At 46.8% G+C, this 26,565-nt stretch overlaps 1 protein-coding gene across 1 annotated transcript in view; it reads left to right on the top strand.

Annotated features, from left to right (window-relative positions):
* TRPM8 (transient receptor potential cation channel subfamily M member 8) overlaps positions 1–25,796 on the top strand; it is a 100,994-nt gene extending 75,198 nt beyond the window's left edge. The window contains exons 20-26 of the mRNA XM_008172588.4: positions 139–310; positions 1,394–1,571; positions 9,472–9,662; positions 14,790–14,889; positions 18,797–18,830; positions 20,153–20,240; positions 24,166–25,796. Of these exons, the coding sequence (XP_008170810.3) occupies positions 139–310; positions 1,394–1,571; positions 9,472–9,662; positions 14,790–14,889; positions 18,797–18,830; positions 20,153–20,203 (726 nt within the window). The 3' untranslated portion in view covers positions 20,204–20,240; positions 24,166–25,796. The remainder of the gene's footprint in view (positions 1–138; positions 311–1,393; positions 1,572–9,471; positions 9,663–14,789; positions 14,890–18,796; positions 18,831–20,152; positions 20,241–24,165) is intronic.
* Positions 25,797–26,565: the final 769 nt, after the last annotated feature.

Genomic DNA, 26,565 nt, shown 5'->3' with positions numbered 1-26,565 from the left:
CGAGGGACTGGATTTTCACATCCGTTCCCAACCTTCTGTTTAATTCACTGGGAACAAACTCCTGGCCTCCTTACATTGTGACTCGCTGCAGGAATGTGGATGATGCACTGATCTGTTTTTTATACCCTCCTTTTCTAGATGATTGATGTCTTCTTCTTCCTGTTCCTCTTCGGTGTGTGGATGGTGGCCTTTGGCGTGGCCAGGCAGGGCATCCTGAGGAAGAATGAGTACCGCTGGGAATGGATCTTCCGATCAGTTATCTACGAGCCTTACCTGGCCATGTTTGGCCAGTACCCTGATGACATTGATGGTAGCCATCTTCTGTGTGTACCTCCCCTGGGCAGGGGGGGCTGCACTCGTTTGGCTCAGCTAGTGAGCCCACAGTGTCTCTTAAGGCCAGATCCTGCATTGGATCTGTGTTTATACTGAGCCCTGCTGACTTGAGTGGGGCTCTGCAGAGACGCGGGTCTGCCCATGGACAGCTGCTTGAAGGATTTGACCCTTAATGACTGTTCAAGCCAGTATTAAAGCAGGATAGACTATAAGTGGTTGGGGCCAAGGCATCAGATGACAGTGGGGGCGTGATTGGAGACCTTAGAGGGATGTGGTTCATCAGCCCTCTGAAAATTGGGCCCCGTTACAGGAGCCCTCACTCCCCTCCCATCTGGCACCCAGCACTTCGCCAGACCTGGCCCAGCTCCAATGTGCCCCTCCGGTTCCCACTGCCCTTCTCTCCAGGCATCTGGTACAGCACCTTCATACTCACTCCAATCAACCCCCCTAACAGACTCCTGCTCCAACCTTCCTGACCCCTTCCTTCCAAACAGCAGGAAGGTGGGTTTTCACACGAGACTTCATCCCATGCAATCCATTCCAGTATCGGAAGGAGGGATGGTGGTGGTTACAGTCTTTCTCTGACTTGTCTGACGTTAAATGGCTAATGCCAGAGCTTTTTGGCGCACTCTCCTACATGTGCGTATGGTGTGTTCGGTGCTAATGGAATATCGTTGCCGTGTTCATTTCTCTAGTTCACAAGCTGCCCTTTGCAACTGCCATCTCCATATAAACTGGAGGGCCGCGGTCTGCCCTCCCCTGTGCATTGCAGTGATGGCCCTAGTGCAGCTGCACTGATGTCTGGCCAGCAATGACTGCAGCCCAGGGCACTGCTGTAAATGCCTAGTGCAGACGGGCAGAGCTACTGCTGATGGCGCTAACGCTGGTTTCAAGCAGTGGTAGTCTACTCCCAGGCAAATTGCATTTCATCTGTTTATGCTAAACGGTAGCATCAGTGGATGGTCTTGGGGTAAATCCCCGATGTTACAGACACATCAGAGAGCAAAAGGCTTCCTTTGCACAGCCCCCGCAGTCTCACTCTCTCCTCCTCTTGCTCTAGGTACCACATACAATTTTGATCGCTGCACCTTCTCCGGGAATGAGTCTAAACCTTTGTGTGTGGAACTGGATGCTAACAACCATCCCCGCTTCCCGGAGTGGATCACCATCCCCCTGGTGTGCATCTACATGCTCTCCACCAACATCCTCCTGGTTAACCTGCTGGTTGCCATGTTCGGGTATGTATTAGATGAGCGGTTCTCTGATGGTGACCCTTGCAGTCTGCAGAATGGCCAGACCAAGGGAAAATGGGTCCAAGAGGGAACCTCCTTAGAAAGTCTACTAAGGAGTGGAAAAGCTGGAGAAAGCCCTGTGTTAACACTCACCAGAGAACGTCAGAGACCCAGGGTGTGAGTAGTGTGCTGTTTAGCGGGACAGCACCAAGGTTTTCAAGCCTAAAAGAAAGCCCCTCCCATAAATTAAATATCTGCCTCGTTACCGGAAAGAACCTCCCCACCTCGGCAAAATAAAAATGGCAGCTCTGCTGAAATCCCAGCTCCTTCAGGTGACTTGCCATCAATAAATCTAAAGCGCTAGACGTGCTGCAGGTACGCACATGAATGAGAAGCATGTGCAATGGTGTGACGTGACATGCACGAGAGCCTCTCCGTTTCTGTGAGCCAGTAGGACGTGGAGCTGATAAGAATCCTGCTGTTTCACGGGAGTGAAGAGCAATGTTCTTGATGACTTCACTCATGAGCCAGCAAGCGACTTAAGTCAGCAGAGGGACAGTACGATATCCAGGCAGCATCTGCAGGAGCCACGGATTCAGGTTTACTAGATACACTGACCATCTGTTTGTACTTAGAACTCGTATTTATGTAGCACCTCTCCTCCCGGAGGAGCAGATCTTTACAAACTGACCTGCACATGTCTGGTGCTCCTCTTTTGGAAGACAGCTTGGTTCTTGTCCTGATTGTAGGGAACTGAGGGCAGAATATCTTGTTTAATATCTTTATTAATGATCTGGAGGATGGCGTGGACTGCACTCTCAGCAAGTTTGCAGATGACACTAAACTAGGAGGCGTGGTAGATACACTAGAGGGTAGGGATCGGATACAGAGGGACCTAGACAAATTAGAGGATTGGGCAGAAAAAAACCTGATGAGGTTCAACAAGGACAAGTGCAGAGTCCTGCACTTAGGACGGAAGAATCCCATGCACTGCTACAGACTAGGGACCGAATGGCTAGGTAGCAGTTCTGCTGAAAAGGACCTAGGGGTCACAGTGGACGAGAAGCTGGATATGAGTCAACAGTGTGCTCTTGTTGCCAAGAAGGCTAACGGCATTTTGGGCTGTATAAGTAGGGGCATTGCCAGCAGATCGAGGAACGTGATCGTTCCCCTTTATTCGACATTGGTGAGGCCTCATCTGGAATACTGTGTCCAGTTTTGGTCCCCACACTACAAGAAGGATGTGGAAAAATTGGAAAGAGTCCAGCGGAGGGCAACAAAAATGATTAGGGGTCTGGAGCACATGACTTATGAGGAGAGGCTGAGAGAACTGGGATTGTTTAGTCTCCAGAAGAGAAGAATGAGGGGGGATTTGATAGCAGCCTTCAACTACCTGAAGGGGGGTTCCAAAGAGGATGGAGCTCGGCTGTTCTCAGTGGTGGCAGATGACAGAACAAGGAGCAATGGTCTCAAGTTGCGGTGGGGGAGGTCCAGGTTGGATATCAGGAAAAACTATTTCACTAGGAGGGTGGTGAAACACTGGAATGCGTTACCTAGGGAGGTGGTGGAGTCTCCTTCCTTGGAGGTTTTTAAGGCCCGGCTTGACAAAGCCCTGGCTGGGATGATTTAGCTGGGAATTGGTCCTGCTTTGAGCAGGGGGTTGGACTAGATGACCTCTTGAGGTCCCTTCCAACTCTGATATTCTATGATTCTATGATTCTATGAATGGCGAGCTTACACTCAGCCCTGTATGAGGAGCATTGTGTAGCTATGCTGTCCTGGGAGGAGCCCTGGGAAGGAACTGCAGCTCCTTCCTCAGAGCGTTACTCACTGCAGCTTGGAAAGGCGGCTGCAGCTTACTCACCCCTTCCTGCCAGCCCATTTCCACTGACAGCGGAATACAGGGGGGTGGAGCCAATGCTGGGGCCCCTCCCTTTCCTTATCCACATGTTTGCAGCCGGGGTGGGAAAAGCAGAGGCTGCACTCTGCACCAGACCTGGACCCTAGATCTGGGTAAGTCTTCACTGGTTGAATCGGGCTGGGGTGGCTTACTGTCCTACATGGTTGAGAAAGTTTAGCCTTTAGGGTGGAGGGTGGAGGGTTTAGCCCTTTAAAATGCGCTCATTCTCTGTCTTTTAGGTGGTTGTGGGATATAGAGTTCAGTCTGCCACTCCTAGGTTAATCTGAGTGCTCAGGCCCATGATGCTTTTCAATCAAAATCTCCAAACATGGCGCTGTAGATCAACTAACTCTCTGTTAAATAAATAATCATTATAGTCCAGTAGCACCTGGAGCCCGAAACCAAAACCAGGGCCCCATTATACTGGGGGCTGTGCACACTGTAGTATGACAGTCCTTACCCCAAAGAGCATAAGTCTAATTAGCAAGTCGGAGTGGGAGGAGGGGAGTATTATTGTCCCCTTTTATGGATGGGGAAACTGACACAGAGACCAAGGGACTGTCCTAAAAGTCCCCCAGGGAGTCAGTGGCAGAAGAATCCCAGTGCAGTGCCTTAAGTACAGACTGTCCTTACTCTTCAGCTATCCCTGGTGGTTTATTGTAAGCTTGGGATCCAGCCCTGCAGTGCCTTCCTTTACGGCATATCCATAGAGCTCAGGGAGAGTTTGGGAGTAGGAGAGCTGCTGCCGGATCAGGTCTGAATTAACCAAGGGATCTGCGGAGAGGGTTTGATTCTGTTTGTTTCAGGACTGTTAAATTATCATCTTCAGCGTGGATGATAATCCGGTATTTGTGTAACATTCTACGTCTGTATAATTACTGTCCTATTAACCCTTTGAATGCAGACACTCCCAGACTGCTCCAGTAATGGGTAGCAGGCAGTATGTTGAATTTAATACATGCTTGTGGTCCGACTAAAACATGCAATACTCAGATCTGTAGGGGAGGTGTCATACTTCCCCCAAATGTCCACTCGTTCAAATAAATGATTCGATCCAAAGTAAGGGCTAGGATTCTCCTGAGTCCCAACAGGGCTGCTCAGGAGACTGGGGAGTTAAGAATCCCCCCATTCCTTGCCACCGTGGGCCATGGGGTGGTAGCCGCGGTTGGAGTAGAATCCAGAATCTCTTTCCCAGGCAGCGGGTTACAAGAAGTGGAGAATGGTGGGGGAGGGATAGAATTGGCCACGTGCAGGAGCTACGTTCTGTTTACGTGCGTGCTTGTCATTTCAGTTCCTTCGTATTTATTTGTATTGTTCCAAAATTACAAACTAGAAAACCACCTAGCGCCTATTACCGCACCGTACACTGCAGCTACATGGACAAGGGCAATAAAATACATTAGAAGGCATAGACATCTAAAGATAGTAGACGCCAAGACCATCAACAAAATACATCCACCATAATCTTCAGCAGCAATTCACGACAAGAGTTACAAACTGGACCCTGATGAGGTACAGCTCTCTGCACAATTGGCATTTCACGGAGTAGCTAACCATCCTTTGGTCTAGTTTGTGCCACAATGACACCGCCCGTTGTAAGGGGACGGCCTGTGGCTGCTTTACCGTAAAAGCCTCCCAGGGAAAAGAACTATGCCCACAATTCCTTCCCTGTTCCTCTATTTGCTCCTGGAGGGGGGTTTGTAATTGGTACTGCGCTATAACAGCACCAAACTGGTACCACAGCACATCCAAACTCAAGATCTGGAGAGGGGTGTGAGGAGGTTCTTACTGCTTCTTGTGCTCAGACACACACACGCAGTGTAAGTCAATATCTAACAGGCCCTTTTCTTTCCAAAAGAACATGCACATTTGTTGCTGATCAATATCACTGCTCACAGATGTTTTTCATTTGAAACTGGAAGCCTCTAACATTTGCTAAGTATACATCAGAAGGCTCATAGGCTCCCCTGAGAGATGTATGTGCCAGTGACTTTAAGGGGATTTGCACATCCATAGTGGAGAGCATGACAAAGTCGGACGTAATTGATATTGATAGGAAGTTCACATCTTGTGACCAGAAGTTCTGCCACTTGACACTTCAAAACCAATAGATTATTTCTTGCATCTGGTGCAAAGATTACTAGCAAGTCAAAATCAAATGATACCTTAGCTTTAAAATAAGAGAGCCTGGGCAAACCATGCCATAGTCACATGCACACGGATCCCCTGCCACACCCTCTTCCTCATCCCTGCATAGGCTGGCTGTCCATTGTCCAGCAGGGTTGGATGCTGGCTGTGATGTCTTAGTTTCAGCACCGCCAGGCATTACAGTGGTATAGGAGTGGGCAACTTTTAGAGGAGTTAAAGTGCAATCAAGTTATATTCACAACGTGTGCGCTCAAAGCTTCTCTTCTCCTTGCCGCTTGGGGCATTCATCATCCAACCCTGCTGTTCACTTGGAAGAACAGCACTTGCGTCTCATATGTTTCACATTCAGGGCTGAACAGTGTGCAATCAGCTCCTTCAGGCTTATCCCTTCCGTGCACTCTGGGAGCTACCATGCCTTAATGTTGTTTGTTCAAGCCCGGTTCTTTCGATCATCAATTTTTGCTCTTTGCCAGGTAATCTTTCCGCATTGGTGGCGTCTTCCCATCTGATGATTTTACTTTTTCCCAGCAGAAACTCACTTTCCTGTTGCTGCCACATTCCCTGACACTCCTATAACAAATTTTGTTTCACATTGCAAGTGAAATTAGTTCACCCCTTGGTTTTATAGCTCCTTGTATTTTTCTGATGGGGTGCAGTGGCCATTGCAATGTCAGTAAAATCGATATGGGATGTCTGGAAAATATGCAGAGGCTGGTTAGGTGTCTTTCTGCTGCCTCTGAACCCTCTGATTCCTTTACATCTCCTTCTGATGGAGGTAAAGGGCCTCACTGAGTCTCTTGCAAGAATAGGGTTAAAGCTACTTCCTAAACAGCCAACTGGCCCTGCATTCTGCTTAAAATGCAGTAGTTACTGTATGAGAATGACTTAAAACATGGCACCAACCGACTTTCCCACAGGCCTCCCTATGTCTGGCAGAACTGCCTCCAAAGCTTGCCAAATGATTTCAGATTGTGCCCATCAGGGAGAGGTGTCTCTTACTCCCATTTTGGAGGTGAACGCTGACACTGGAATGGTTGGAAAAAATCCAGTTCCAGTTCTCAAGCCATGGGGTTACCTGGCTGCAGAGGAAAATGAAAGTAGCCATGCACAGGCCAGCTGCTTACAAACAGAGCCTGAAGTGATAAATGGAAGTTAGCTGTGGGGTGGGTACTGAGTGTCTGTTCCAGGGGCCAGAAGCAGTAATTGCAGATGATTAACCGCCTTTACTTCATTAACAACTTTAAATGACTCTTCATCCCTGGGAAAAGTTGGGCTCCTATATCATAGAATCATAGAATCATAGAATATCAGAGTTGGAAGGGACCTCAAGAGGTCATCTAGTCCAACCCCCTGCTCAAAGCAGGACCAATTCCCAGCTAAATCATCCCAGCCAGGGCTTTGTCAAGCCGGGCCTTAAAAACCTCCAAGGAAGGAGACTCCACCACCTCCCTAGGTAACGCATTCCAGTGTTTCACCACCCTCCTAGTGAAATAGTTTTTCCTGATATCCAACCTGGACTTCCCCCACCGCAACTTGAGACCATTGCTCCTTGTTCTGTCATCTGCCACCACTGAGAACAGCCGAGCTCCATCCTCTTTGGAACCCCCCTTCAGGTAGTTGAAGGCTGCTATCAAATCCCCCCTCATTCTTCTCTTCTGGAGACTAAACAATCCCAGTTCTCTCAGCCTCTCCTCATAAGTCATATGCTCCAGACCCCTAATCATTTTTGTTGCCCTCCGCTGGACTCTTTCCAATTTTTCCACATCCTTCTTGTAGTGTGGGGCCCAAAACTGGACACAGTATTCCAGATGAGGCCTCACCAATGTCGAATAAAGGGGAACGATCACGTTCCTCGATCTGCTGGCAATGCCCCTACTTATACAGCCCAAAATGCCGTTAGCCTTCTTGGCAACAAGAGCACACTGTTGACTCATATCCAGCTTCTCGTCCACTGTGACCCCTAGGTGCTTTTGAAAATTGGATCCTAGGACTTTAATCTTCCAAGATTATTGCTGCTGGCTGCTGGAATTTGCACCCTGTTACCACTTTCAAAAGTGACTTTGGGCATTGAGTGCTACAGGTATGGAAACTCCTAAGGCACATAGGTGCTGCTGAAAAAGTTTACCTTAGTCCCTTCCCAAAATTAAAACATTTGATCTCAGCGGAGTTAAACTTCCAAAACTAGAGCCCACCCCGCCACCTTTGGGATGGGTTCTAAATCCCAACTCAGATTTGGATCCAACAGTTGTAGCTCTTCTCCATCTCTCTGGGCTGGACTCAAACCCCTGCAGTTTAGGAGGGACTTAAAATCTGGATTAATGTTTTATTAACCATGAGCTGGAGCTTTCCACCAGTTGATCTTGCCAGTAGTACAATACACCAGATCAGATGGATACGATCTTATTTAATGTGCTCTTTTTATGAGTCAATAATAACCAGAATTGCTGCTCTGGTGCATGATTTGTAGCAAGCATTCAGTGCACTAGTGCCTTAATGTTCCTGCTATTTATCACTCTGACTTGTAGCACAAGCACTATGCTGTATCATCTGTGGATGAATGGAAGAACTCAAGAGACTTCCTCTAGGGAGATATTAATGGCTTTTTATTTTAGATGGGAGTTACCCATTGAGGAGGGTAGACTGGCCAGACAGGTAAGTCTGACATCTGAAATGTGCTATCAGTCATTCTTCACCTTATCACAAATCCTTAGGGTCGTGGGTCTTTCAGACAAACAGAGTTAAAAGTATTGACTATTTTAGTAATGGATGAACTGCTTTTGGTAAAATCAGAATGGACTGGAGCTAGTCAGAAAATGAAAGTCTGTGTGAAACCTGGTCTGACATTTGTCCTAGCTTGTCGATCCTCAACTCATGCTGCAAAGCCTGTTTGTCTGCATGGTCTGTGCGGGCCACGGAGGACTCTGGTAGTGGGAAGTGTGGTTCTGGCTGCTGGCTTATGATCTGTGTTGGGGCCAACTGGGGCTCCTGGAGCAGTCTGGGTGAAGGCCTGTGTGTGTAAAACATGTCGAGGAACCCACAAGCAGAGCGTAGTCACACCTATTAATGGAATGTATGATTCCTTCTCCCAGGTTCCCCACCTCCTCTGATCATCTGTCAATTTGTAATAACGCTGCTGGCTGATTGGTTCTCCAGCAATAGAGCAAGAATAATGTAGATCATATCCTGTCTTACTTTATTCTTTCACACTAGATTATAGAAATGTTAAAGTTTATCTTAACCTTCTGAAGATCCTATTAAGAGTTCTTGAAAGAGCCATTTTGAAATATCTCGGGAAAGGATTGGGGCAGGTACCATGGTTTTGTTTTGTTTGTATAACACCTATTTCTGGTCCATGACTTGGGCTCCTATAATACTACTCCTTATAATAAACTCGCAGGAGTTGCAGGCTTTGCAAACAGCCTATTTTTTAGTTTTGCACAAAATTGTAAGAGTTGGCAAATATTATTCATGCAACCCATTGTCTAGCTATAGGGCAGCCTGTGTGGTATGGCAAAGCTAGAAGAACATCCCCTAAAGCCAGACTGGCACAAGTAGGAAGAGCTCCATACATCATTTAATCTTTTATTAGTTTTTACACAGGGTGCCTTTTTTCGCAATCAGTGTGTATTTTCACTTTCCTCTGCTCCACTTCTTCCTTTGTTTTCCAGCCTCTCCAAATCAGAGTCCAACTTTTAAATCCAGGATGTTCATGTGACTGAAACTATGTAAAACCAATTCCCCATCCTTGCTAATAGGAAAACTTCTCTTATTTGGATCTAACGAAAATCTTCATTGGATAATAAATAACTAGTGATACCCTGAGACAAACAGAGGTTAATCTTTTAATCTGCCCCTTAGTTACACGGTTGGATCAGTACAAGAAAACAACGACCAGGTGTGGAAGTTCCAGCGCTATTTCTTGGTTCAGGAGTACGGCAGCCGTTTGACTATTCCATTTCCCTTCGTCATCTTTGCCTACATCTACATGGTGATGAAGAAATGCTTTAAATGCTGCTGTAAAAAAGAATGCAAAGAGCCATCCATCTGTTGTAAGTAGGATTGGGTGTTGTTTCTATCCCTTGTTAGGGTTCCAGGATGAGCTGTACCTTTGTCCCCACACTCATTCCCTTTGTAGTCATCCCTTCCCAGTGCTTGTACTTCTCTCTGGGTAGAATCCCACAACTGAATTCCACTCCTAGAATGGGTCACCAGGTTATGGCACCCCTGTTGACCCCCAGCGTCCTCAGCAGGTCCAACTGAGTTTTTTGGCCCAGGTGGCCCTGGATTTCTTTCCAGGAGCCTGCAGTCAGTGTGAAAGTTCAGCGGCAGAACACTTTCTTCAATACAAAGTATGTATTTATTCATAGGAACACAACAAACAGAGGAAGAGGGTCAAAACAACAAAAGGCCTATACTTATGTCCTCCAACCTACACCTTAGCCTTACGTGGCAAATGTACCTTGTCACAGGCAGTCAGTACCCTCTCACTCAGTCAGCCCCAGTGTCTCTCCATCCTGAGTTGATAGGCAGTCTCTTACCTATTTCAAAGTCCCTTTCTTTGTCCCGGAACATCTGAACCTGGTCAGCTGGGTTTATGCATCTCCCCAGGTGGGACGGAAGCAGGCTTGTAGTAGTGGAGTTGTCATATTGTCCATTTGAGCATTAATAATTGAACTAGTGGATAGCTCAGTGGTTTGAGCATTGGCCTGCTAAACTCAGGGTTGTGTGATCAATCCTTGAGGGGCCACTTAGGGATCTGGGGCAAAATCAGTAATTAGTCCTGCTAGTGAAGGCAGGGGGCTGGACTCAATGACCTTTTGGGGTCCCTTCCAGTTCTGAGATAGCTATAGCTCCATATATTTATTTATTTTATTTAGTCATTGCCTGATTGCTGGGGTGTGTGCAGAGAGTTGAAGCTGGCATTACCCATAGTGTTCCACAGAGCCAGCCATACTGCAGTCTCAAACACACAATATTCATAAAAACATGACATATAGCTCCCACATTCATCACTCTCCCAAAGGAGCCAGTTCTGGGCTGTAACCACGCTACTGTGTGCTGTAATCCCGTTGAATCTCACAAGCTAAGCAACAATGGGCTGGGGTTGGTATTTAGATGGGAGACCTTCCAGGGGAAACGAAATGATGTCGCAAGTGACTGTAGTAATTCAGTAGGTTGTCACTGTGTGCTGCTGAAGGTACCATGTTTCAGAGTAGCTGTACGGTGGAGTCCCTGATTTCTTGTGATGAATAAACTTCCCACTGTGTTTAAAATCTAAGTTAAGACTTGTCCAGGACCTTGGGGCTAACACCGTACTTCTTCCTCCTTTTAAATTTGCAGTTGGACAGAATAGAAGTTTTTTTCATTTTCTGATCTAAATTGCTCAGATTTTTGCGGAGGTAAGCAGCTCCTGCATTCCGCCCCAACGGCTAAAGCAGTTCGGTGGTGGGTAAAGTGATCCCTGTACGGTCTTTATCCTGGAGGTACTGAGGTATAACTAGTTGATATTTGTAAAGAACTTTTAAAATAATGAAATTTGCACCTTTCAAGGTGCATATGGTGCTTAGTAGATTTCTCCTTTAGGGCACTGATTCGGTTCTAGCCAAGGCTGGCAGTGGCTGGAAATCATTATTTGATGGCTGGGCAGCCTGGCCTGTATATGAAAGGAGTAAATCATTTCCTGTCAACATCAGAATTGGCAGTGGTGCGCTCCTGGACAATCTCGGATGAGGCTTGGGAGTGAATTGAGCCAGCAGCTCTCACACTAAAGTCTTCAACAAGATTTAAATACAAGATCACTTCCACTTTTTTTCCAATCAATACAGTACTTACCTTTTCATAGTTTTCTTCCCCCTCCCCTCTCCCCCCGATTTGTTGATTTGGGCACTTACATAAGAACAGCCATAATGGGTCAGACCAAAGGTCCATCTAGCTCAGTATCCTGTCTTCAGACAGTGGCCAATGCCAGGTGCCCCAGAGGGAATGAACACAACAGGTAATCATCAAGTGATCCATTCCCTGTCGCTCATTCCCAGCTTCTGGCAAACAGAGGTTAGGGACACTATCCTTGCCCATCCTGGCTAAGAGCCATTGATGGACCTATCCTCCATGCTGGCAAGAATCAGTCTGGAGATAACGAGCACCGCACCATAACAACTCTAACTCAGGAACCAATCCATGCAACAAACCTCAATGCCAACTCTGCCCATATATCTACACCAACAACACCATCACAGGACCTAACCAGATCATCTACAACATCACCGGTTCATTCACCTGCACGTCCACCAATGTTATATATGCCATCATGTGCCAGCAATGTCCCTCTGCTATGTACATTGGCCAAACTGGACAGTCACTACGCAAGAGGATAAATGGACACAAGTCAGATATCAGGAATGGCAATATACACAAACCTGTAGGAGAACACTTCAACCTCCCTGGCCACACAATAGCAGATGTAAAGGTAGCCATCTTACAGCAAAAAAACTTCAGGACCAGACTCCAAAGAGAAACTGCTGAGCTTCAGTTCATTTGCAAATTTGACACCATCAGCTCAGGATTAAACAAAGACTGTGAATGGCTATCCAACTACAGAAGCAGCTTCTCCTCCCTTGGTGTTCACACTTCAACTGCTAGCAGAGGACCTCACCCTCCCGGATTGAACTAACCTCGTTATCTCCATACTGATTCTTGCCAGCATATTTATACCTGCCCCTGGAAATTTCCATTACATGCATCCGACGAAGTGGGCATTCACCCACGAAAGCTTATGCTCCAATACATCTGTTAGTCTTAAAGGTGCCACAGGACTCTCTGTTGCTTTTTACAGATCTAGACTAACACGGCTACCCCTCTGATACTATCCTCCATGAATTTATCTAGTTCTTTTTTGAACCCTGTTATAGTCTTCATGTAATGACACAATGGGGGTGGCAAAACTATTAGATCTTAGCGGCTTTGTGTTTTGATGGGTTAAAATCTAAGAGGTATAGGCCAACACCCCACCCCAATCTGACCCACTGTTATTTATCCTTGCCCTTTATTTATGCTCCTTCAGCTAATGACGCTTGGGTGGGCACTATAATACATTATTCAAGGACAGCCTGTTAGCAGTGCTAACTTCTCCAGCGGCTCTTCTGCCCTCTGGAGATTGATGGAAAAAGAAAACGAATACTCCTCTGACCACATGGCTGTTGCTGCTGCTAAGTGAACTATATCAGGAACACGTATATATAGAAATCCATTCTTGGCTTTGGGTAAGGCCTCTAACAGTTCTCCCTGCATTTATTCGGTCAGCGAGCACAGATATGAATTGCTTTAACAAGCTTTTCCGACAAATTGGCTCTTGTCTCTGGTATTCTCCCAGCTTTTTGTAAAGTGCCATTCATAAGAGATGAGAGAGAGAAGAGAGCTTCAATTAATTGACAGGCTTTTTCCTATACATCAGCAGCACGGCTTTTGCCCTGCAGCATTGATTGAAACTCTTACTTAGTTTAGGAAAAAGTTACTTGTAGAATGTGCAGATCCCCTGTGGGTTTGGTTGCCCAAATCGTCAGTGTTGCAAATGGCGTTTAGCTTCCACACCAGACAGATGATGATCTGACCATAGAAACGCCTGCTGAGCTGATCTATAATTGATCTTGTACTTCTAGACCCAATGGGAGGACTTAATTAGAGCCAATTTGTGGCTGCTCCAGCAGAGTTGTGCTGCTGGTAAAGAGCACTGGGGGCTGCTTACTCCCTGTGCAGTAGGCAGCCATAATGCTCTCGCTCCCGCTCCCGTGCAAGGAGTGGGGAAAGGTGGCCACGGACTCACTCTTGTGTGGGGTGGACTCCCATTGCCGTCAGAGGGATTCAGTGTGGGCACAGGGGACTGCTCATAGGGAGCAGCTTGCAAAATCAGGGCTTAAGTCGCCTGGCAGCCCTGACTGAGGCAGAAGGCCTGGTTCGGTTGCAGGTCCCGGTCAAGCACCCCCCATTGGCCACTCACTAGACTGCCGTGAGGGAACCCAGCTGCTGGGTTCCCCGGTGTGTTAAGCCTCTGGAGCCCAACCGCTGTCCCAGTCCTGGGGTCCCTAGGCACCCACTTGGGGTGCAGATCCTCTGTCTAGCACCCTCTCCTGAGGGCTGAAACCTGCTGTCCAGCTGCCTAGCCCCTGGGCTCAGTGCTGACCCTTTAGACTCCCCTGTAACTTAAACACACCCTTTCCCAGAACTCCCCCACAAGGTGTGAGCTTTCTGGTCCCTGTTGAACTCTCTCAGAAGGTGCATAGTAGCTGTGAGGTATATAACCCGTACAGACACCTTGCCAGTCTCACCATTGCTCTTCTTCTACTTTACATAAAGCACAGGGGAGTGGGGCTCATTTAGAATATAACACAAATCCTAACCGCAGTTGCCCCTCAAGAATGCTTGGAATCATAGAATATCAGGGTTGGAAGAGACCTCAGGAGGTCATCTAGTCCAACCACCTCCTCAAAGCAGGACCAATCCCCAGACAGATTTTTACCCCAGATCCCTAAATGGCCCTCTCAAGGATTGAACTCACAACCCTGGGTTTAGTAGGTCAATGCTCAAACCACCGAGCTATCCCTCCCCGTCCTTTGGATTCAGGGGACCGTCTGGATTCAGGTAAGCAGGCAGGGTCCCCAGCCTCATAAGGCATCTACATTCTGGCCCCCTCTATTTTTATAACCTTCCAGTCTTCTCTGTCAGGTGACACCCTCAGGTGCCCAGAAACTCCTCCAAGGTGACTTTGTTACCAAGGTGACCTCCCTCCCCGTAGGATGACACAGAATGATTACAGATTGTGAGGTTCCCCAAATTGTCACACAGTATCACTCGCATGTTTGATGTTTGCCTGAAATGCACATTTCATTTAAAACCTCCCCAAAGCTGAATGCTTCGAAACCTCAAATATTGTGTCCATTTGGAAGTTGGAGTGGAAATGTGAGTCAATTCCTCTTTTTAATACAAACCCAGTTAGCTTGTCCCATGCTGTGATCAGGCAATAAAATACATTAATGTTCTATTTACATTATCGCTGCTAATTTTCTGTATGCAGAGAAATGAATTCCGTGAGCTCTGGTGAACAGAATCACCAGCAGGCTTTTTCACATTTCAAAACGGTAGAGGCAAATTAAGTTAGTCTAATGCCTTTTTGTATTTCTCAGGCTCAAAATATGAGGACAATGAAACGCTTGCATGGGAAGCAGTCATGAAAGAAAATTACCTCGTCAAAATCAATTCCAAAGCAAACGATTCATCAGAGGAGTATGTCTGTTTTGTCTCTCTGCTCGACTCTTAGACGAAACTGCACTTCTGCAAACTTTTTATTTTTAATAAGAAAAAGAAAACCTTTTTTTACATTTAGAAAGTCTGCTTATACACTAATATATTAATAAAACCAGCCTAAAACTGCTCGTCCATTCTGCCTCAAGTAAAATATTGGAGATTTTATAATCCATTAGCATAGTGCAGGTTGGTTGCCTAGGTTGTTAAATTTTCATTAGTATTTTGCAAATTTGACAATATGTGCTGAATAGATTTATTTATGTACAATTACATACTAAAAATGTCTTCCATTAGCTTGCTAGGGTGAACTTGGGCAAATCACCTCTCTGTGCCTCAATGTTCCCATCTGTCAGGTGGGGATAATCATAGAATCATAGAAAATTAGGGTTGGAAGAGACCTCAAAGCAGGACCAACCCCAACTAAATCATCCCAGCCAGGGCTTTGTCAAGCCGGGCCTTAAAAACCTCTAAGGATGGAGATTCCATCACCTCCCTAGGTAACCCATTCCAGTGCTTCACCACCCTCCTAGTGAAATAGTTTTTTCTAATATCCAACCTAGACCTCCCCCACTGCAACTTGAGAACATTGCTCCTTGTTCTGTCATTGGCCACCACTGAGAACAGCTGAGCTCCATCCTTTTTGGAATCCCCCTTCAAGTAGTTGAAGGCTGCTATCAAATCCCCCCTCACTCTTCTCTTCTGCAGACTAAATAAGCCCAGTTCCCTCAACCTCACCTCATAAGTCATGTGCCTCAGCCCTCTAATCATTTTCATTGCCCTCCGCTGGACTCTCTGCAATTTATCCACATCCTTTCTGTAGTGGGGGGACCAAAACTGGATACAGTACTCCAGATGTGGTCTCACCAGTGCTGAATACAGGGAAATAATCACTTCCCTCAATCTGCTGAAAATGCTCCTAATAATGCAGCCCAATATGCCGTTAGCCTTCTTGGCAACAAGCGCACACTGTTGATTCATATCCAGCTTCTTGTCCACTGCAATCCCCAGGTCCTTTTCTGCAGAACTGCTGCTTAGCCAGTCGGTCCCCAGCCTGTAGCAGTACATGGGATTCTTCCATCCTAAGTGCAGGACTCTGCACTTGTCCTTGTTGAACCTCATCAGATTTCTTTTGGCCCAATCCTCCAATTTGTCTTGGTGACTCTGGACCCTATCCCTACCCTCCAGTGTATCTACCTCTCCCCCCAGCTTAGTGTTATCTGCGAACTTGCTGAGGGTGCAATCCATCCCATCATCCAGATCATTAATGAAGATGTTGATCCAAACCAGTCCCATGACTGACCCCTGGGGCACTCCACTTGATACTGGCTGCCAACTAGACATCGAGCCGTTGATCATTATCCATTGAGCCCGACGATCTAACCAGCTTTTTATCCACCTTATAGAATCATACTTTTTTGACTTGCTGGCAAGAATACTGTGGGAGACTGTATCAAAATCTTTGCCAAAGTCAAGGTATATCATGTCCACCGCTTTCCCCATATCCACAGAGCCAGTTATCTCATCATAGAAGGCAATCAGGTTGATCAGGCATGACTTGTCCTTGGTGAATCCATGTTGACTGTTCCTGATCACCTTGAGGACCTGCTCCTTGATTTTTTCCAGGGATTGAGGTGAGGCTGACCAGTCTGTAGTTCCCCGGATTCTCCTTCTTCCCTTTTTTAAAGATGGGCACTATATTTGCCTTTTTCCAATTGTCTGGAACTTCCCCCAATTGCCATGAGTTTTCACAGATAACAGCCAATGGCTCTGCAATCACCTCGGCCAACTCCCTGAGCACCCTTGGATGCATTGCATCTGGCCCCATGGACTTGTGCATGTCCAGCTTTTCTAAATAGTCCTTAATCTGTTCTTTCACCACTGAGGGCTGCTCACCGCCTCCCCATATTGTGCTTCCCAGTGCATCAGTGTGGGAGATGACCTTGTCTGTGAAGACCGAGACAAAGCATTGAGTACTTCAGCTTTTTCCATATAATCTATCACTAGGTTGCCTCCCCCATTCAGTAAGGGTCTCACACTTTCTTTGACTTTCTCCTTGTTGCTAAGTTACCGGGAGAAACCCATCTTGTTACCCTTCATATCCCTTGCTAGCTGCAACTCCAATTGTGCTTTGGCCTTCCTGCTTACACCCCTGCATTCTTGAGCAATATTTTTATACTCCTCCCTAGTCATCTGTCCAAGTTTCCACTTCTTGTAAGCTTCCTTTTTGTGTTTAAGGTCACCGAAGATTTGTCTGTTAAGCCAAGCTGGTCACCGGCCATATTTGCTATTCTTTTTGCACATCAGGATGGTTTGTTCCTGCATCCTCAATAAGGCTTCTTTAAAATACAGCCAGCTCTCCTGGACTCCTTTCCTCCTCATATTAGCCTCCCAAGGGATCCTGCCCATCAGTTCCCTGAGGGAGTCAATGTCTGCTGCCCAGGTTGCCACCCACTTCTACTTCTCCTACCAATTCTTCCCTCTTAGTGAGCAGCAGGTCAAGAGGAACATGGCCCCTAATTGGTTCCTCCAGCACTTGCACCAGGAAGTTGTCCCCAACACTCTCCAAAACTTGTCTGTGCACTGCTGTATTGCTCTCCCAGCTGATGTCAGGGTGATTGAAGTCCCCCATGAGAACCAGGGCCTGTGATCTGGAAACTTCTGTTAGTTGTCTGAAGAAAGCCTCGTCTACCTCATCCTCCTGTTCTTGTGGTCTATAGCAGACGCCCATCACGACATCACCCTTGTTGCTCTCGCCTCTAAACGTAACCCAAAGACTCATGTTTTCCTCCTTTTTCAAAGTGCTTTGAGATTCATTGATTAAAAGTGCTATGTAAGAGCTAGCAATCATTTTTACATAGATTAATGGCGCATACCAGACATGTAACCATGAGAAATAAGGTTCTACATAGATTGCGGGGATTCCAAGCTGACCAGAAATCTTTACTAAGCACGAGTAGTAGATGGGGTCTCCAATTCTTTGTTGGGACTTGAAAGGTTAAATATGTCCTAAGGCTACGGGTAGCTTCACAAATTCTTTGTCAAATCCTGACACTTGGCTGATCAGCCTCAGAGTTCTTTCAGGAATCACCTCAGCATTTTTACAGCTACAACTAAGTCAGACAAACTGCCAAGAAAAAAGAAAAGCATACAGACCAGAATCAGGGAACAAAGTGATCAAAAGGCAGAGCGGCAGATTTTTACCTAACTCCCATGGAGACCACGCATGCAACTTTATTGAACATGCTACTGAGTATAAAAAGCAACCCTCCAATAGTGTCTAGGTGTTCTCCATTTCCATTTTTGGCATTGAAAAGCTGGTAACTTCGGGTGGAGGGTTTCACTAGTGCTAGGGCATGCAGCTTTCCTGTTATGGACATTCCATCCTTAAATGCATAAGTAAGACTTGCCATATGCTGTTTGGCATTAAGTTATAAGCTAGATGTATTCAAATTGGGGTGGCCAAATTTTGAGCCAAAAAGGGTCAGGTAAGAAACTTGCCAAGAGCAAAACTGACAGTAATTTGTACAGAGTTACATTAGATGTGATCAAAACCAGGTGCACACAACCATAATGACTTGTCTCATCCTGGAAAGATGAATGGGAACTATTTGAGTTCCCAGGCAATAACACCTGCAGTCAATATCCGCCTTGTCATTAACCTTCAGCTATGTGCATTCAGAGTAGAAGAGCATTCTAGGATCCAAGAGCCATAGTTTTCCTTGGTCCACATTTTGGGTGCTCCTATGTGACTAGGTGTCCTGCTTTAAATTAATTGTATGTAATGTTCTGCTGCACAATTTGACACTGAATCAAGGAGTAGGTGCCAATCGCTAGTTTAATTTTTAGTCCCACAAGACTCATTTTAGTATTTGTCATCTCTTCACAGGATGGCACATCGATTTAGACAACTGGATATGAAGGTACTTTGTTTTTGATTGGTCTGGGAAATATGTGTCTATGTGATATGACAGTGAGTGGCATATATAGAAACTGGACCCCTTTATTTATGCACTGTTTACACTTAACTGCAGTCAGATATAATTTTCTTAGGGCTGTACTTCTAAGGTACTGTCCTGTATTGGGGGCAGAGCAGAGGCACTGTGCCTCAAGCAGAAAACTTTGTGTGTGGCACAGATATCTGATAAGGTTACAACAGCCACATGAGGTCGCTTAGATGCTGGGAAGCATCTTGTTGTGCTGAAGAATGAAGGAGCAGATATTTTCTAAGCTCTGCAAATGTGGAGAGAAGCCACGCTGTGCTGCTGCTTCTAAGAGCTTTATTAGGTAGGATTTAATTTCTAAATAGTGCCTTAAACGTGCTTCAATTTCAGGAACTGCCTCAGAGCAATGTTCTTGTCAGACCCATTGCTTGATTACTAGAAAACCACTAGAGAGTTCTAAAGCAGAAGGGAATCTCAGTGTTGCATAGTAACTGAACAAGGTGTCTCCCCCATTGTAAATACACTTTGAAGGCAGAAACTTCATGCGGCAGTGTGCGCTGTCACCTGTCCAGTTAATTCCATCAAGCAAGATTCTGATCCCCCTACAGCACCTTATCCATGAGTAGTCCCACTGACTTCCCAGGAAGTAAGTGATGTCTCAGTGAGGGTAAGGGTATCAGTTTGCTGTGTGTGCATCTGAGTGAAAGAAGCATTAGAGGAAACAAGTGTAAAAACGTAACAGTCTTTACAGTAGACTGGTTTCCACAAAACTGGTGATCCCGTCTCAGGAGCCAAGGCCGATTCAGAGTAATTTGGAGTCAGTTGGTTTCATGATGCCCGCTTGTTAAATGCGTGAAATATGTATGCATTAGGACTCACTACATTTATTACATTGATGAACATTGTAATGGTTGTTGTCCTTCCAAATGGACTGTACTGGGGCAATGTTTGAAGAGGCACTTCTATTGCTCACCAGGGCTATTTCGCTGTGAAAAATAACTATAAGCACTGCATTGTTTATCTGCACAGCTGAGTTTGTCTGATAAATGCAAATAGCAATTGGCTAATGCTCCGTCACTAACAGCTGGCATTCAGAGGGTAACCAAAGAAACAGGAGTTTAACTTGGAGGTGCCATGGGAGTTATTGTTACTGGTTTACAGCCATTCCCAGGCATTTGAAAGGACTTACTGCTTATTTGCCTCATACGTCTCTCTGGCTGTTATCCAAGCTGCAAAAATGCCTTGGAATAAGCTAGGCTGACTTCGAACTAACATGAATCTTGATTTGTTTTTGTTTTTAGCTTAATGATCTGAAAGGCCTTCTGAAAGAGATTGCTAACAAAATAAAATAAAAGCAACTTGAAAGCAGAGGCGGCAAACCTCAGCAATGTAAGCTCGCTTTATTGACTAACGTACAAGAGAGGATTTAATCAGCATCTCCAGTGCTTAAATGCATCTGTCTAAGTGAGAGGAAGGGTTCCACTTGACATTGGTTATTGATGCTTCTATTTATACCTTCAGCATTGAAAAGGGAACACTAGGCCCTGGGTTTCTGTCTCACTTGGTCATTCTGGATTAGATCCAAGGATGTGCTAGCACCATCTTTCATTTCCAGATGGTCATTTTTAAAAAACCTATTAAACCCCATCAGAATTGTCTTGTTTTGACCCCTTGTTTGTTGAAAAGCTCCAAGCTGTACCAGTTCATGTATTATTTATACTAGAGGCCCCAACTGAGATCAGGGGTACCATTGTGGTAGGTGCTGTACAGACACAATGAAAGTGCTTGTCCTGATCAGCTAAGTCAGGGATCAGCAACCTTTGGCACGCGGCCTGCCAGGGTAAGCCCCCTGGCGGGCCGGGCCACTTTGTTTACCTGCCGTGTCCGCAGGTTCGGCCGATCGCAGCTCCCACTGGCCGCGGTTCACCCTCCAGGCCAATGAGGGCTGCAGGAAGTGGCGGCCAGCACATCCCTCAGACCGCGCCTCTTCCGGCAGCCCCCATTGGCCTGGAGCTGCGAACCACAGCCAGTGGGAGCTGTGATCTGCCGAACCTGTGAACACGGCAGGTAAACAAACCATCCCGGCCCGCCAGGGGGCTTACCCTGGCAGGCCGCGTGCCAAAAGTTGCCGATCCCTGAGGCTAAATCAAAAAGACAGACCCAAGGGGATAAGAGAGCACGGATTATTTTTTAATATGGAGATATACCTATCTCATAAAACTGTAAGGGACCTTGAAAGGTCATCGAGTCCAGCCTCCTGCCTTCACTAGCAGGACCAAGTACTGATTTTGCCCCAGATTCCTAAGTGGCCCCCTCAAGGATTGAACTCACAACCCTGGGTTTAGCAGGCCAAACTATTATTCCCTGGGACTGTGGCATAGAATGTAATTTACCCAAAATGACATGGGAAGTTTATAGCAGAGCTAGGGACTGAACCAAGATTTCCCAAATCCTAAGCTAGTATGCTCACCAACAAGGCCATCCTTTCTCTCTCAGCAAATTGTCTACTTCCTTTGATAGGTTTCCTTATTCTTCTTCAGTTTGTGATTGTCAGGCGTTACTGTATGGTGTGAGGGATTCAGAGCCCTTGGGATAGCAAAAGGAATTTGAGATGCCTGATGAAAAGGCTAGAGTGATGTAGAACAACATCCAAACTAGCAATGACTGGCATCTTCCTTTGCAGAGAAAATGGAATAAGAAATGTGGCTGTCTGGAAGTGAGGACTATCTGGAATTACTATGTCAAACTAAACTTTAAAGCACAGGTGGGCAAACTATGGCCCGCGGTCCACATCTGTCTCACCAGCTGATTTAATCCACCTCAGATGAGGAGCGGGGTTGGGAGCCGCTCCGCACGTGCGTGCCGTGGCTCCGTGTGGCTCCCGGAAAGAGCGGCATGTCTACCCTCTGGCTCCTATGCAGCGGCGCGGCCAGGGGGCTCTGCGTGCTGCCCCTGCAGCTCCCATTGGCCAGGAACTGCAGCCAGTGGGAGCTGCAGGGGCGGCGTCTGCGGATGGGGCAGTGCGCAGAGCCGCCTGGCCGCACCTCCGCATAGGAGCCAGAGGGGGGACATGCCGCTGCTTCAGGGAGCTGCTTGAGGTAAGCGCCGCCCGGAGCCTGCATCCCTGAGCCCCTCCCGTGGCCCAACCTCCAGCCCTGATCCCCCTCCTGCCCTCCGAACCTCTTGATACCGGCCCAGAACACCCTCCTGCACCCCAAACCCCTCATCCACAGCCCCACCCCAGAGCCTGCACCCCTCATCCACAGCTCAACCCCAGAGCCTGCACCCCCAGTGAAAGCCCTCCCCCCCCCATGCCCCAACCCCCGGCCCCAGCCCTGATTCCAATCCTGCTTTCTGAACCCCTTGGTCCCAGCCTGGATCACCCTCCTACACCCCAAATCCCTCATCCCCAGCCCCACCCCAGAGCTCGGACCTCCAGCCTGAGACCTCACCCCGACACACACATCCCAACCCCCTGCCCCAGCCGTGATCCCCCTCCCGCCCTCTGAACCCCTCATTTCTGGTCCCATCCCAGAGCCCGCACCCCCAGCCAGAGTCCTCACCCCCTCCTACACCCCTACCCACAATTTTGTGAGCATTCATGGCCCACTATACAATTTCCATACCCAGATATGGCCCTTGGGCCCAAAAGTTTGCCCATCCCTGCTTTAAAGCCACAGGGCTTTCTTTCAGGGATTGAAGAGATTTGTTCCTTGTAGAGAATCATTTTCACCAGTGCAAAATGAGCGTAAAACGCTGCCAACTCAGTTCTCCACTCGCTCATAGTGGGGGATATGATTTTATGCCCACTTTGCAGAGGTAAATGATTATATAAGACGCAATGCCAGAGAGACCCATGGGGGTAAACTGCACGGTTCGAGGAAAGGGCTTAGGGTTTGGCTACACTTGCGAGTTACAGCGCAATAAAGCAGCCCCGGGCGCACTAGCTCACTCCCTGTCCACACTGGCATGGCACGTAGAGCGCTCTGACTCCGTGGCTACAGCGCTGCTGGTACTCCACCTCGGCGAGAGGAATAACATTTGCTGTGCCTTGGCTACAACGCCCGGGCGTCAGTGTGAACGAGGTATTGCGTTACTGCGCTCTGATCAGCCTCCGGAAACGTCCCATAATCCCCTTAAATCAAGTGGCCACTCTTGTCATTGTTTTGATCTCCAGTAGGAATGCGGAAATGCCCTTTCAAAGCTCCGTTTCTGAGAGCCGGCCTGCAAGCCGTTACTGTGGAATGCTGTGTGTGTGTGTGAGAGAGTGAGGCGGGGGGAGGAGGGGTCTGCTGCTGTCTGAACTTAAAAGACAGCATGCTGACATGCTCTCAGCCCCCCAAAACCCACTTCCCCCCCCCACATACTACCTGTCACACTCCACCCAACCCCTCCCATTTGAAAAGCATGTTGCAGTCACTTGCATGCTGGGATAGCTGCCCATAATGCACCACTTCAATGCCACTGCAAGTGCCGCAAATGTGGCCAGTTGTCAGCTGTCAGTGTGGACAGACTACAGCATTTTCCCTACTGCGCTCTACGAAGGCTGGTTTAACTCAAAGCGCTCTACATCTGCAAGTGTAGCCATGCTCTTCGTCTCTCTAGTCCTTAGAGGTAGTAAATTCCAAGTTGTTCAACTTGTCAGTTAGCTCAAGTCAGGTAAAAGGTCTGAACTCTAGTCTGGTAGCTTGGGGACTACTCTGGTTCCTAAGTGATGAAGTATAACGGAAGTTGAGGATGTTGGGTCCATCTGAAATTTGGCTTACTGCTTGCTGGCTGGCAGTCAGTGAAATCTTCCTGGATGCTGTGAACGCTCTCTTGTGTATGAGCTGTCCAGGTTCTGAAGCTGGGCTCTCCCAGAAAAATGACCCAATGTACTAACTAATCTAGATTTATGGGAAGGGCAGACAAGCGATTGCCTCCCAAGAAGCTGAAGCTGTATCTTTGTAGTACCTCGGCCAAGGGGTGTAACCAATCAGCACGGTGATGTTTACATCCACGCTGCACTCGTTTGGTGCAGGGGGAAATGATTGCAGACAGTGCAGGGCATTGGAGAATCAGGCCCAGCACCTGCAGAAGATGCTGAATTGACAGCCCCAAAACTTCCCCACTGCCACTGCTCTGAATTGGATAGAGCTGCCGCTCTTCCTCATTTCTTAGCAGAGCAGCAAGCTCTTTTTATCCCTTGTAATTTGTTAGGATTAGACCCCTGGATTCCATGTTGACAGATACTGGAATGAAAACAAAAGGTGTCAACTGACGGCAGCGGGAGATTTATTCTAAAATTCTCTTTTTATTTTCTTTGCTCACGCAGGTACGGACTTGTTCACACTAATTTCTAGGAGACGTCTCAAAGCGAATCGTATCCTGCCACAAATGGCAGCACCTGGAAAGGCGTGAGGAGGATGCACGGTGCTTTTAAAATGACATTTCTGCTTTTTTGCGTCTCAGAGCTCTGGGCTCTTTTATTTCCATGGTCATTTTACATGCTGATGATAAAAAATGATCCTCCTAGTTGAGCTCCAAATTCTAGAAGCTGATCTGTTGCTTTTCTTCTCAGTCTTTAGTTATTGGCCTTAAGCAGATAGCTCTCATCAGCTGCTCAGAGATCACTTTCCTAACTCCAACAATTCTGCTGCCAACCTGCTCTGGTTTGAGTCTCGGGAACAGATCTTCACCCAGGCGTCAACTAGACACTCAAGTGCAGATCGTCAGAGGTGTTTAGGCTCCTAGCTCAAAGAAAGTTAGGAACCTAAATACTTTTGAGGATTTGGGCCTCATTGTTCCTTTTAGTGACCCCCCAATGATCTCCTCCCCTGCCTTCCTTGCTGCTCACATAGTGTATTTCCAAACCCGGATTATATTTTTACATGCTGGCATATAAGGATGAAAGGCCTCCTGCCTTCCCTAATAGGACATATTGCACTTGGCATCCAAAACTAACCTGCCACCTGGATTCCTGGTGAACACTAAAGACTTCTTCAGATTAGTCTGAGACACTATTTTGTAGCCCAGACTGAGTGCCTACACTCCAGTGCTGAAGGCATGCAGTTCATAAATAAGTCTAACAGTGATGTTTTGCAAGGCCCTGATATTGCATTTGGTTTCACTTGTTCAAGTTCTGTATGGCCTGTTCGTGTTCTGATTCCTTAACAAACAAGAGGTGGTATGTGATTCACCACTCTTTTGATGCAACAGCAGGACTAGCTCCTGGTATCACAGTAGTTTAGAAAGCAAGTGTCCCCAGTCGAGTGTTCTTTCCTGGAAGGGAAAGGGGCTTCTAAATGCAATGCTGCCCGTAGCAAGATCAGCTGGATGTCAGCTTGGCTCAACCAGAATGGCTCTGCCTTTGTGTTACATGCTGAAAGTCTTCCGGAGAGCCAAGCCCCGGCAAGCTATTAACTCAAATGACTGCTGTGTTTTCTCTGTATAAGAAAACAACTGAATATATTTTCCAGGGGAAGCATTATTAATTGCCTGTTACAATAAAACTCTTTCAGCATCTTGCTGTTCACATCTTTGCTGTGTGATCTGCTATCCAAACTTACCAAATGCACTGAGACAGGTCAAGCTCAGTGTTGATTACAACACCAATACTAAAGGTGATATCTGTTCAGCAGTGCAACATAAGATTTCAGTAGTCCCACATTGGAAAGGCTTGTCAGGACGTGCTCAGACTCCCACTGACTTCAATGGAAGTTGGATTGGGTCCTAAACGACTAAGATAAATCTACTTTATATAAATGGATTTTCGTTTGTCACTGGTGTCTGCCTTTACTGTGGAAAATGTGCCTTTGTTCCATTTTTATTGTCTGTCGTGCCATATTCTATGGTACCTGTAACAGTGTTGTTCTCCTGCGTATTGTGCTGGATGTAGCTATGAGTAGTGTAACAAAGAATCAAATGTACCTTTATGAACATACACATTAAATAAGAAGTTAACTCTGGCTTCTTGCCTTATTTCGGGGTGGGAAAGATAAACAAGGTATTTTCCTAAGCCAAATAGGTTCTACTACCATTGCTACCCTTGTGACACTTTCTGTATTTATTTATCTAATCTCAATTCTACAGGCAAGTGTTCTGTGTTATTGCCAGTTACATATCACCCATTGCCTTACTCTAGGAATTGCAACACAACTGAAAAGACTTTGGGAATAATTAGGGAAACAGTTGCACTAGGCACCCATCTCTGTTTGAAAAGGATTCTCCAATGAGAGGAAAGACATTCTGACGGTCAATGCCAGTGGCCTTTCCTCCTGACCAATAGAGCGTGCTGTTTTCTGCAGTGAGGGAGCCTCACTTCCTAAAGGGTCCAGCACCCACATCTCCCACTGATGTTAAGTTCAGCATCAGGCTACAATTCAGATCTGTATGAAAGAGATGGAATCCTCCTGGCGCTGCCCCATGCTGAGGTCCTTTCCAAGCTGTCGTACGGCTCTTGGAAAATAATCGGAGAAATGTGTCTCCATACTATGAAACTCCTGGGAAGGATCAACCAACTGGATCGCTCCACAGCTCGGAGTACATCTGCACTGCAAGGTGTAATTGAAGCATGTGTAGACGTACCTGAGGTGTGAGTGCAACACGTGCAGACATACCTGAGCTAGCATTGATCTACCTAGCTCAAATAATAGTAGCAGTGAAGCCATGACCACATGGGCTTGCCACTTGAGTACATACCCAGGGTCCCACAGGAGTTTTTTGAGCCAGCTAG

Source organism: Chrysemys picta, chromosome 11, assembly GCF_011386835.1.
Source record: "Chrysemys picta bellii isolate R12L10 chromosome 11, ASM1138683v2, whole genome shotgun sequence".
In the NCBI taxonomy this organism is placed as follows: domain Eukaryota; kingdom Metazoa; phylum Chordata; order Testudines; family Emydidae; genus Chrysemys; species Chrysemys picta.
The sequence above is the reverse complement of the archived record's forward strand: the minus strand, read 5'-3'. Positions and strand labels throughout refer to the sequence as shown.